Source organism: Crocodylus siamensis, chromosome 2 (genome assembly GCF_052110815.1).
Source record: "Crocodylus siamensis isolate JL-2025a chromosome 2, ASM5211081v1, whole genome shotgun sequence".
Lineage (NCBI taxonomy): Eukaryota > Metazoa > Chordata > Crocodylia > Crocodylidae > Crocodylus > Crocodylus siamensis.
The window spans coordinates 12,193,502-12,206,307 of record NC_143396.1 but is presented as its reverse complement, the minus strand read 5'-3'; the positions used below and the strand labels follow the sequence as shown (position 1 = coordinate 12,206,307).

Here is a 12,806-nt window from a genome sequence, read left to right as displayed (position 1 = left end):
CTCGGAAAAAGCAATTCCAGCTTGAGGGGGAGTAGGGATCCACTGGGATGGAGAGCTGCAAGAAGGTCCTAATGAGACCACCTGCGCATGGTAATGGGGGCTGGGGGCTCCCGGGGGCCAGTGCTGTCCTGTGGGGGTGGCTTGGCTCTTAGGGAAGAATTCACCCCTTTGTTGGAGGGAGATGCGGAGCATGGAGGCGCAGGGGTCTGGGCCCACTGGGGACCACGCAGCCCCTGCAGGGTGGCAGGGAGGACGCAAGGTGTCCCTAGCCAGGCCCACAGCCCGTGCCCCCCCAGCTGCCCCCTCCTGAACCACGATGCACCGTGGAGGCTGTCTGGCCTGCAGCCCTGCTTGTCTGTATGGAGCCCGTGCAGAAGGGGAGTCACCCACGGTGGGCTTCGGTAGCTGAGGACCCCCAGCCGTGGGCACAAGCCCCCGCTCTCCCCAAGGGAAGAGCTTCCTCTGGCCTCAGGCTCTGGGACCTCTTGCTGCAGGTGCCCAGGCAAGCGGCTGGGCTGTGGCTCCAGGTCTCACCTCTGCCTACCACGCAGCTGCTGGCATGCAGCCTTGGCATGCAGAGGCCAGTGCAGGCGTTCCCGTGCTCCTTTGCACCTCTGGGTTGCACCGTGGCACACACGTGGCATCTACTGGGCGCTAACACTGGTGGCAGGTCCCTGCTGAGGCTCTGACCCGTTTGTCCTCCCGTTCCCAGCTCAGCTGGCCTGGGAGGCGGCATCCTCAGCACGGGGCCTGGATGAGCACGTCCGTACCGAATGAGGCCAGGCGTGCCCCAAGGGACCAGTGGCTGCAGGTCTGAGCCACGCACCTGGGGCAGAATGATGGGCCACGGGGCCTCGAAGACAGGAGCTCCTCCATGGGACAGGACAGGGATATGGGGCACTTAGTGTCACTGCAGACACAAGAGCCACAGGATTGTGGTGGCAAGGCCACGCATATTCCCGGATGAGGGACAACAGGGGCTGCAAGGGACATGCCTGAGCTTTGTAGTGTGTTTGCTCCCCTGCGCCCATTCTCTGCACCTGCTGCTACCAGGAAAAGGAGAGCCCCTTTCGCTTTGGCCCCATGCACACGAACTTCCCGCCTCCTGGAGCCTGCCAAGCAGGGAAGATGCTGGCAGATTTATGCCCCTTTCCCCAGCTTCCAGGAATGGATGAAGATGATGAAGCTCTGCAACCCCCACTGCAATCACGGAGCACCGATGCGGCATGAAAATGAGCGGCTCGGCGGAGACAGCTACCAGACCAATAACGAGCTGGTCACCGGGAGATATTACCAAATGCATTTGTCATCTACGGACTGGCAAAAAGCACTTGGGAAGCTGGCGCTTCCCATTCCTACCCGAAATCAGCCAAGGCTGCTCTTCGCCTTCGCTGCAGTACAAAGGGCAGCCTGGGAGCAGCTGACACTGATGGCCACAACCAGAAGAGCCCCCATTGCACACTTTCCACACTCACCTGTCGCACACCGAAAGCCCTGGCACCTGCACCTGGCAGGGCCAGAGCAATGTCTCTCTCGTCACAAGCCACAGGGAAAGGGCGGAGGGCCCCTGAGGTCACCTTGAGTCCAGCCCCACCCGAGGCGGGATGAGCTCTGTCCAAACCAGAGGTGAATTTCAGACTGAAGCCGCGAAAGCGGGCGACTCCAGCCGAGGGTGTCGCCGAGTGCGGAGACAGACGCGTGCTGGAAACCGGGACACGGCAGCGGTGTCAACCTTGGCTGAAGCAGGCAGCTTGGCAGGATTCGGGCAGCTCGCAGCCACCCCCCAGCACCGTGGAGCGCAGTCAGCAGCGCACGCCCTGAGCAGCCCCCTCGGACGGAGCTGCCACGCTCGACGCTCCATGCTCGTGCCAGCCTCCCCAGACACGTCCAGCCCTGCTTCACATCCCCTCCCTGCCCCGGGGACATATTTCTCCAACAGTGTGGCGAGTTGTCCGTGCCTCTGACCCCCCTGGGACCTCCTAGACACAATCGCCACAGCTGATGCCCAGGCCGTGGCCCCTGCAGGACCCCCAGAGACCCAGCCCCGCAGAGCCCAGAGCCGCAAGGCAGCAGTACTCACTCGCAGACTGTGCTCCCGGTCCAAGACAATCACCCGGCAGTTGACGGTGCGCAGCAGCCTCTCCAGGATCATCTTGACATGTCTCTTCACCCTCCCCTGCAAGGCAAGACGTGTTAGGGCCAGAGGCCGAATGCAGAGAGGGAGGATGCAGGGAGATCACAGGGTATTGCCCATCTCTGCCTGGCCATGCAGTTGCCTCAGGTGAGTGCTGGCACTTTGGAGAAGACCGAGGGGGATTGAACAGCAGCCTTCACCTCCCTGCAGGGGGGGCTGCAAAGAGGATGGAGCTGGACTGATCTCAGTGGGGGCAGATGACAGGACAAGGAGCAATGGGCTCAAGCTGCAGCAAGGGAAGTTGAGGTTGGATATGAGGAAAAACTCTCACTAGGAAGGTGGTGAAGCACTGGGACAGGTTACCCAGAGCAGTGGTGGAAGCTCCTTCCTTGGAGGTGTTGAAGACCCGGCTGGACCAAGCCTTGGCTGGGATGATGTAGTTGGGGCTGGTCCTGCTGTGAGCAGGGGGTTGGACTAGATAGTTTCATCATTGGTTGGGTCAGAAGGGACCTGAGTACATCATCAAGTCCAACCCCCTGCCATGGCAGGAAAGGATGCTGGGGGTCAAATGACCCCGGCTACATGATTATCTAGCCTGCTTTTGAAGATCCCCGTGGTAGGAGCCAGCACCACTTCTCTTGGAAGTTGGTTTCAGATCCTAGCCGCCCTGACCGTGAAGTCACGCCTCCTGATATCTAGTCTGAACCTACCTCAGTCAACTTCTGGCCATTGTTCCTTGTTACTCCCAGTAGTGCTCAGGGGAACAGGGTCTCTCCCACTCCCTGCTGGTCCCCCCTCTAGTAAGTTTATAGGCAGCCACCAGATCCCCCCTCAGCCTTCTCTTGTGGAGGCTGAACAGGTTCAGGTCCCGTCGCCTCTCCTCGTAGGGCCTGCCCTGCTGTCCCCTGATCATGCGAGTGGCCTCCTCTGGACCCTCTCCATGCTGTCCACATCCCTCCTGAAGTGCGGCGCCCAGAACTGGACGCAGTCCTCCAGCTGCGGCCTGACCGGTGCCACATAGAGGGGGAGGATCACCCCCCTGGACCTGCTTCAGATGCATCTGTGGATGCATGACAGGGTACGGTTGGCCTTCCTGACCGCGTCCCCACACTGCCGGCCCATGTTCATCTTGGCATCAGTGATGACTCCAAGATCCTTTTCTGCCTCTGCACTGATGAGAAGGAGTTCCCCAGCCTGCAGGTATGAACAAGGTGCTTTTTAACCCCTTGTCCAAGTCACTGATGAAGATGTTGAACAGTGTGGGCCCGAGGACCGAGCCCTGGGGGACCCCACTGCCCACATCCCTCCAGGTTGAATATGACCCATCCACCACCACTCTCTGGGTGCGGCCCTCCAGCCAGTTGGTGACCCATTTGACTGTGTGGGTGTCGACACCACAGTCCCCCAATTTCTTAATGAGAATGGGGTGAGAGACAGTGTCGAAGGCCTTCCAAAAGTCCAGAAAGACTACGTCCACCGCGACACCTGCGTCCAAGGCTTTTATGACCTGGTCACAGAGGCTGCCAGGTTGGTCTGACAGGACTTGCCTCCTGAGCTCCCTTCCTGCCCTCGCTGTCCGTGACTCTTCCTGCTTGCAGAGAAACCACAAGAATTTTATAATTCTGCAACAAACAATCTCTCTGGCGGGAGATTTCCACCCCCAGCTCCCAGCCAACTTCCTGCTTTGCTGCCTTTTTCCCTGGCATGTGCAAGGCCCTGTGCGGGGCCCCCGGGAGAAGGTGACCCAGGGGTGATGCCCCTCACACACTCTGGCCTGCCTCCTCTCAGACCCCGTCCGGCATGGGCCGGGAAGACCACGGTCAGTCGCCATCTGTCCCCACCCGCGGAGGCTAAGGTAGTAGGAAGAGCTGCACCGTGTTCCTCCACAAAACGGTGCTTGTCCTCGCTGGCTTTTCCTGCGACCGCAGATGTGGGCCATCCCTTGCAAATAACCAGGACTACACAGGGCACTCCAGCAGTTTCTTGCTCCGGAGCCTGAACGAGCATGTGGTCTGATCTTTGCCAGGGTCAGGAGTGCGGAGGTGATCGTGGCCAACAGCAGAGGAAGGCTGGTGCAGGCACATGCTGAAGGTGCCGGCACGGGATGGGCAGGTGCCAGGCATGCCTGCCCTCCAAGCACCGGTGCTGATTGCAGTGGTCTGGCAGACCGCAGCATGGAAAGCGTGCCCGCTGCTGAGTGAAGCCCTCGAGCAGCACTGGGACTTCAGCTACCAGAGAAATGGCACCAGGCTGAGGAGCCCCGGGCACCAGATACCCCGGACATGGGGGCTTGAGGAGATCTCTCTCCAAGCAGTGGAGAGAAAGAGCTTTCTCCTCTGGGGCAGGGAGGTCTCCTGCACTGCACCAAAGAGGGACGCTTTGCACCGCTGCAGTGGGAAAGCCCTGGCCCCTCACCAGGGCTCAGACACAAGCAGAGGCCACAGGCATACGCGGGGCTGCACAGACCCTGCTTTGCACAGGCTTGGAGGAAGGCCTCTGCCTTTTCCTGAAGCTATTTTAATTTATTCCGTTTGGACTCCGCCACCCTCGTCGTGGGGATTTCCAAGTGCTTTTGCTCTGCTTTAAGAGGCCGTCACAGCCTATCGAGCCTTGAACCAAGAAGAAACACATCCTAGGGACTTCTGACCCAGCACGGTCCTAAGACCTGCCAACAGGTATAACTAGGGCTGTAGTGCAGCAGCTTTCTAAAGAAAGCCTTGAATGACACAGTCCTCAAACCAGACACCTCGGGGAAGTCTGGGCATCAGACACAGCCCACGAACCCTGACTGTCCTTCCCCCCTGGCCTTTCGCCTTCACCCTCAGGGTAGCACTGTCCGTGCGGAGGGCAAAGCGTTCCTGTAGCCACTGGACCATGCCCGGCCCACCCTCGCATCGCATCGTGTCCTTTCCTACGGAGCAGCTCCTCTTGCGCAGCGTGTGGCGCTGCTCACGTTATCATTGCACTCCTTGGCTCACAGGACGTGGCTGCCCCGTGCTGTGCGCTGCTCCGCATGGGGATCTGCTCATTCCTACTCTCCTTTCCAGGGGCTTTTGCATCTGGTGAAGTCCGTGGTCCTTCCCCGCAGGCTCTGCCCTGGCTGGGGTGCACCTCCAGGCAGCTTTCTGCAGCTTTTCTTGCTGGTTTTCGTGCCTCTGCCCTGGGACCCTGGCCCCAGCATTTGTCTGCAGGCATTTCGGGGGGCTCTGAACGGCTTCCCCATTCCCCACCTGGTCGGGCATGGGCCTTTCGCTGACCACGCAACCTGCCCAGCAAATGCTCTTAGCAGGCACCGTCCTTCCCTCCCCTCTCCTGCCCACCCTTCCATGTGCTGTTCATGGGACTGGGGGGCTGGAGGGGTCTTGCAAGCTCCCATCGACCCCAGCCCCTATCTGAGACAGGATCAGCCCTGACTCAACCATCGCAGCCATGGGCCTGTCCAACCTACTCCTGGAAACTCCCAGGGGCAGAGACAGAGAGTGCTCGGGCCATGTCCCATCCCTTCTCCACTGCATGGCACTCACCAGCTCCGTGTCCTGCTCCCCGCAGCACTGCGTCTCCTGTGCGCTCTGCCGCACCCTCCGCTCCTCTGCTCTCTGCAACCAAGAACGCAGGGCAAAATTCACCAAGAGCCACAACCCCCAGACACAAGCCCAAGCACGCAGCTGTGCTGAGCTTCCCTTCTGCGCCGGTCCCAGATGCTGCGCCGCACCTGGGCCTGCCGCGGGGACGCTGCGTGCTGGCAGCTGGTCCGGCTTCCTGCTCCAAGTTGGAAGCAGGGAGGGACATCTCACACGATGCTTTTGGCAAGACCAAGGTCGCAAAATGCCCCTTCCAGCCAGCCCTATGCCTGGCTCCTTCTGGACCTGGACAGCGAGCGTCACTTTGCTTCTCTGCAGCTGGGGCACAACCCTCCCCTCCCCTCCCCTCCCGGTGCTCCCACCCAGACTCAAGGCTGTGGCCCCCCGAGGCTGGGGGCCATCTCTCTAGGCACAGCGAGGCCCCGATTGCACTGGGCGCAGACAAATAGCGATGACAGAGGAGCAGAGGAGATGCCACATTACGCCTGACCCCAGGTCTGTCCTGTCTCGTGTGCTCCCCTGCCAGTGGCTTGGGGGCAGCCCAAGACCTCTCGTGGGATGGTGGGGGGTGTGGCGGGCCAGCAGGGGGTGCTCCTGCGTTGAGCCGCCCACCTGCCAGGCTCTGAGCACCTCCCTGGGGCGCCTTATGCTCGGCCGACCCCTCTCCCGGAGCACACTCGCTAGTCTGGGGGTAACATTGACGCCACCACCCCGAGAAGGGACTGTCTCGGCCCTGTGTCCTCGGGGAAACACAGGCCTAAGAGTCCGAGAGGTACTCGACCCAGTACAGGCACTTGGGGCACTTCCCCAAGTCAGGGGGCAAAAAGCAAAGTCTCCCTTAGTCCGCAGACCTAAGGGGTCTCTTAGGCATAATTTAGACCCCCCCCTCAAGAAGTCTCCCACACCAGTCAAAAAGGAGAACTTTATTGATTACAAGGGGTAGGGGAAACTAGGGTACAGGATTGAGCAATATCTTAGAAATCCTAAAGAGCAAACAGTGTGGCTGAGGTAGCCTTTTGATCGCGCATCTGTGTTACTGCCAGCTAGATATCTAATCAGATTGAGTAGCTTACTCACAAGCATCTTCCAAAGGCAGGTGAAGTTTCCCTTTGGAGGCAGGCAGTTCCTTGCTCATGAGTTTTGGGGTGAGAGAGAGCCAGTTTCAGATGGTAAAGCTCCTCTGTGTCCCCCGCATGGCTGCTGCCTCACCTCATGGCCGAAGAGAGCGCCTCCTCGCCCGTCCTAACTTATATAGGCCCCCTGACCTCATTCACCTGGTCCGGTGGAGGTCAGCCCCAGTTGGCTGTCAGCCAACCAATTTGAAATACATCACCTGTTACCGGGCAGATTCCAGCCCTCCAGGTAGAAACCCCTCACCCAGGTAACTGATGCCAGTCATAGTTTCATAGTTTCTAGGGTCAGAAGGGACCTGAGCAGATCATCTAGTCCGACCCCCTGCCATGGCAGGAAAGAGTACTGGGGTCAAATGACCCCAGCAAGATGTTCATCTAACCTCCTCTTAAAGACCCCCAGGGTAGGAGCCAGCACCACTTCCCCTGGAAGCCGGTTCCAGGCCCTAGCCGCCCTGACTGTGAAGTAGCGCCTCCTGATATCTAACCTAAACCTGCCCTCTGCCAGCTTGTGACCGTTACTCCTGGTCACTCCTGGCAGTGCTCGGGGGAACAGTGACTCCCCCAGTGCCTGCTGATCCCCCCTGACTAGTTTATAACAGGCCACTAGATCCCCCCTCAGCCTTCTCTTGTGGAGGCTGAACAGGTTCGGGTCCCGTCGCCTCTCCTCGTAGGGCCTGCCCTGCTGCCCCCTGATCATACGAGTGGCCTCTGCTGGACCCTCTCCATGCTGTCCACATCCCTCCTGAAGTGCAGCGCCCAGAACTGGACGCAGTACTCCAGCTGTGGCCTGACCAGTGCCGCATAGAGGGGGAGGATCACCTCCCTGGACCTGCTCGAGATGCATCTGTGGATGCACGACAAGGTGCGGTTGGCCTTCCTGACCGCGTCCCCACACTGCCGGCCCATGTTCATCTTGGACTCAATGATGACCCCCAGATCCCTTTCCGCCTCCGTGCTGACAAGAGGGGAGTTCCCCAGCCTGTAGGTATGGTGCCGGTTGTTCGTCCCCAGGTGCAGTCACGTAGGCAGAGGGAACAGGTTCCCCCCTCGGGACTGCAGCCAGCTCAGGTTACCTGAAGAGACAGGCTGAGGTGTGAATCCTCTGTGCTGGCCCATCTAATCACATTGTCGCAGGGCAGAGATTTTGGGGAGAAACCAAAGTGGCTTTCTGCCACAGGAGGGACTGCCCGACTCAAGCCGAGCCAGCCCCTGCCCAGCCACTGTGATGGACGTGCCTGTCTCTTACTGCAATTTCCAGCCATGTGCCAGGGGCAGGAGCTAGGCTCATGGGCCCATCTGTTCAATGACTGATGCCGCACTGGGATGCTCAGGTCTCGAACAGGAGCTGGTGTTGAAGGATCACGGACACCAGCTCCCTGTGCTTGGCCTTTGGCCGAGGGGCTGACTCTCGGTTCCCTGCTGCCGGTTATTCCTGTGTTGCTGAACTGGGCTTTGATTTGTACCGTTTCCAGATGTTTCACCCAGGTGGACTAGAAAGAGCCTATGAGCATGGGCGAGTCAGCCCACAGCTGAGCCCCGGCGCCCTGCCTGGCACGGCCCCACGCTCATCCTGTCTGGTCTCATGCCCGACTGGTGGCTAGTTCAAAGGGCTCCTCTTACCCCTGGCGTTTGCTCCAGTTCCCAGTTTGCAGCTGGAGATGAGCAGCCACAGAGAGATCCCACGGGAAACCAGATGGCTCCTGGCAGGCAGAGCGGGCCGGCTGTGGGCAGCCACGCCGCGGAGCAGCTCCTGCCCGGGTGGAGCGGAGGGGCTGGGACGTGGTGCCCAAGCCCGGTCCCGTCCCATGTGCCCAGGGCCTTCCCCGGCATGGGCTGCCCAGGCTGGGCATGGCTGAGCGGGCCCCGCCACCGGCGCAGGCTTTACCTTCTCGGCTTTGTAGAGCACCTCCAGGGTGTTGCTGAGCAGGTCGATGCAGGCCTCCTCCTCCTCCCCCCTCTGGATCATCTCCTCCAGAATGGGGACTGTCGTGTGTAGGAGCAGCTCCCGGCACTCTGCAGAGACAGAGATGGGTGGGTGGGCGCAGCCGGGGCACTGGTATGCTCGCCCCCCCCCTTTGGGTCCTGCTCCATGGCCCATCCACTCCATGGCTCGTTGTAACCTACCCAATGGCCTCTAAGCTACCGGCATTAACGACCCCTGTCTTCATAGTTTCATTGTTTCATAGTTGGTCAGAAGGGACCTGAGAAGATCATCGAGTCCAACCCCCTGCCATGGTAGGAAAGAGTACTGGGGTCAAACGACCCCAGCAAGGTGATTGTCTAGCCTTCTCTTAAAACCCCCCAGGGTAGGAGCCTGCACCACTTTGCTTTTGGAAGTCAGTCCCAGACCCTAGCTGCCCTGACGGTGAAGTCGCGCCTCCTGATATCTAACCTAAACCTGCCCTCTGCCAGCTTGTGACCGTTATTCCTGGTCACTCCTGGCAGTGCTCGGGGGAACAGGGACTCCCCCATTGCTCGCTGGTCCCCCTTGGCCAGTTTATAGACAGCCACTAGATCCCCCCTCAGCCTTCTCTTGTGGAGGCTGAACAGGTTCAGGTCCCGTCGCCTCTCCTCGTAGGGCCTGCCCTGCTGCCCCCATCATGCAAGTGGCCTCCGCTGGACCCTCTCCATGCTGTCCACATCCCTCCCGAAGTGCGGTGCCCAGAACTGGATGCAGTACTCCAGCTGCGGCCTGACCAGTGCTGCATAGAGGGGGAGGATCACCTCCCTGGACCTGCTCGAGATACATCTGTGGATGCACGACAAGGTGCGGGTGGCCTTCCTGACCGCGTCCCCACACTGCGGCCCATGTTCATCTTGGCATCAATGACGACTCCAAGATCCTTTTCTGCCTCTGCACTGATGAGAAGGGAGTTCCCCAGCATGTAGGTATGCTGCTGGATCTTCCTCCCCAGGTGCAGCACCTTGCACTTGTCAGTGTTGAATCCCATCCTGTTCTCATCCGCCCACCCCTGTAACCTGCTTGGGTCTGATTGCAGCCTATTCCTTCCTTCTAGCATGCCCACATCCCCCCACATCTCACTGTTATCAGCAAATTTGAACAGGGTGCTTTTTACCCCCTCGTCCAAGTCACTGATGAAGATGTTGAACGGTGTGGACCCAAGAACCAAGCCCTGGGGGACCCCACTGCCCACATCCCTCCAGGTCGAAAATGACCCATCCACCACCACTCTCTGGGTGCGGCCCTCCAGCCAGTTGGCAACACATCTGACTGTGTGGGTGTCAACACCACAGCCCCCCAGTTTCTTAATGAGAACGGGGTGAGAGACAGTGTTGAAGGCCTTCCGGAAGTCCAAGAAGACGATGTCCACTGCTACCCTGTGTCTAAGGATTTGGTGACCTGGTCGTAGAAGGCCGCCAGGTTGGTCTGACAGGACCTGCCCCTAATGAACCCGTGTTGGTTGGCCCTGAGCATAATCTCCCCCACTGGCCCCTTGCAGATGTGCTTCTGGATAATTTTCTCAAAGAGCTTACCCAGGACCGAGGTAAGACTAACGGGCCTATAGTTCCCTGAGTCCTCCTTCCTCCCCTTTTGAAAATGGGGACCACATTGGCCCCTTGCCTTTTTAATGGTCTTTACTGGTTCCCCTCCTCCAGCTGTGCTTCGTGCTGTGATTCTGCTGTCCATTCCCCGCTGCTCTTCCCCAGCCCTGCAGACTGCTCTGAGCCCTGGCTACAAACAACAGCTCCGGGCAGGAACGTGAGCTCAGGTAGGGAAAGCACTGTCAATGCAGCACTGGGTGCCCTGTCAAGACGCCCAAGAAAGCTAGGTTTTGCTCTACAAACCTGAAGAAGAGATGGGCATCCAACTCTAATGACGACAGGACCAGTGACACAACACCACTAGTTATTTTTGCCTTGGGTGCTGTGTTTCATACACTGTATATGATATAGCAAGGAATGCACATTGCAGTACAGCTCCTTCCATTTTCACTTGGGTTTGAAACTGAACAATCCCTGGATTATTAGTCAAGTTTGTAGTTTCTTTTTAACTGAAGGAACAACGCGCGTTGTGTTGTGTTGTTGCACTGTGGCATCTGCACCCCGCTTTTCAATATCCTAGGTCCGCCCACAGACAGGGGCACAGGCATCTCCCACCCCGCGGTCATCCCCTCAGGCCTCTGCAAGCACAGACCAGACCTCCCCGGGGAGCGAACACCGGGTCTGGAGGAGCTAGTCTTGGAGACGCAGCACACCTCGATCCAGCGGCCCCAAGACAGGGGGAATCCAGCACCTCCCTCGGGCTGACTCCCATCGTGGTTCAAGACCTGTGGTTTGTTTCTAGTCTAGATGGGTCTGGCTGCAAACACCAGGCACATCCTCTTCCCACTTAGTTGAAAACTCTCTTTTCTCAGCAATATCTCCTCCAAGTGCATCGTTAACAACCCACCTTCTCTTGCCTACCCCAGCCAGCCTGTCCTCGGTGGTCCCGTCCAGCCCTGCCTCTCTGTGACTGCTGTCACCTTTGGTTTCTCCCCGAGAAGTCAAACCCTGACCTAAAGCTCCTTTATGAATTGATCCACACCGTCAGCATCCGTTTGGAAGTGGGGGCAGCAGAACTGGAGCCGCTTTCCCGGTAAGGGTCTACAGACAGTCGGCACCAGCGTACGCAACATAACGCGCGTGCAAAGCCCCGAATGGGGGGAGCTGCATCGCTGGCTAAAATGGCTCCTTGCAGGATCGGGGCCACATCACAGCTGCAAGTTGCATTCGTTTAGGTGCCGTCTGTCTGCGCCCAGGCCAGGACTCCAGCAGAGAGGCACAGAAATAGTCATCGACGGCAGGGGTTGGCAACCTGCGGCAGGCAGACCGGATCCAGCTGAGGAGCCGCTGGATCCAGCCCAGAACTGGGGTCTTTGGCAGCACTGGGCAGCATGGGACTGGCGCTGGGTTGCTGAGCGCGTGCCGTGGCCAGGGGCTGTGCTGCGGCCGAGCCGTGGGGAGAGGCATGGTGGCTGCTGCCAGGTTTCAGCGCCAGCTGCCTCAGCCCTGAACTAGGTCACAGAGGCCGTGCTGGAGCCATGGAGCTGGGGGTCACATCCAGTCCGAGCCCAGCCTGAGGCAGGATCAGCCCCATCCAAACCAACCCAGACAAACCCTGTGTCTGACTACTAAGCAACACAATATTTACCCCCGACAGCCCCAGGCATCACCCCACCCTCACCCCCAGGGTGCAGGGAGGGGGCTGCAGCCAGCAGCACCCTGCTGCTGCCAGGGGAGTAGTGGGCGCTGCAGAGAGCCCAGGCCCAGGCCGTGCCCCTGCAGAGGAAGGGGAAACCCCCCAGTCCAGACCAGTCTGACCAGGGGGAAATCCCTTCCTACCCCCAGTTCCTGATCTCCATCCTAAACCTGCTTGGCTGCAGCTTTGTGACATCGGTCCGCATCCTGCTCCGCACCAAGAGTAAGCGCTGCGACTGCTGCCCTCATGCACGCCAGTGTCCTGGGCTGCCTGCCTGCCCTTGACCCCAGCACAGCTCCCATCGGCCGGAGCAAACCAGCCGGTCCCTGTCCCTGCTCCGGCTCCCGCTCTGCCTTTGTGCACGTGCTAGAGTCTCTCTGCTCCGCACCGCGTGGCACGGGGACGTTGCGTTCTGCAGTGTCTGCCAAGCCCCAACTCCCTTCCGGAGCGACCGCTTGCAAACACATTCGCCTGCCCTCGCTGCCCGACTCCGTGGCTTTGCTCCAAGCAGCAGCGAGAGAAGCGATAGCAGAGGGATACTGAGGCCATGGGGACACACCATGCACTGGCAACAGGGGCAGAAGAAATCTCCAATTCTTCTGGTGGGAAGAGGCCAGGGCTAGACCGCCCAGACCCCACTTCTACCTCCCAGACCAGAGCAGACCTAGCTCCACCACTGAGGATGCTTATTACCCCAAAGGGCCTGGAGCAAAGCGCTGGACACTGCTCAGGCGGCCATGGCTGTGGGGCCGTGCAGC

General features: G+C 59.5%; 1 protein-coding gene across 1 annotated transcript in view; it reads right to left on the bottom strand.

Annotated features, from left to right (window-relative positions):
- LOC149869944 (dedicator of cytokinesis protein 2-like) overlaps positions 1 to 12,806 on the bottom strand; it is a 107,967-nt gene that overhangs the window by 37,092 nt on the left and 58,069 nt on the right. The window contains exons 27-29 of the mRNA XM_090035178.1: positions 8,734 to 8,861; positions 5,659 to 5,730; positions 2,081 to 2,176 (exon numbers count right to left, since the gene is read on the bottom strand). Of these exons, the coding sequence (XP_089891304.1) occupies positions 2,081 to 2,176; positions 5,659 to 5,730; positions 8,734 to 8,861 (296 nt within the window). The remainder of the gene's footprint in view (positions 1 to 2,080; positions 2,177 to 5,658; positions 5,731 to 8,733; positions 8,862 to 12,806) is intronic.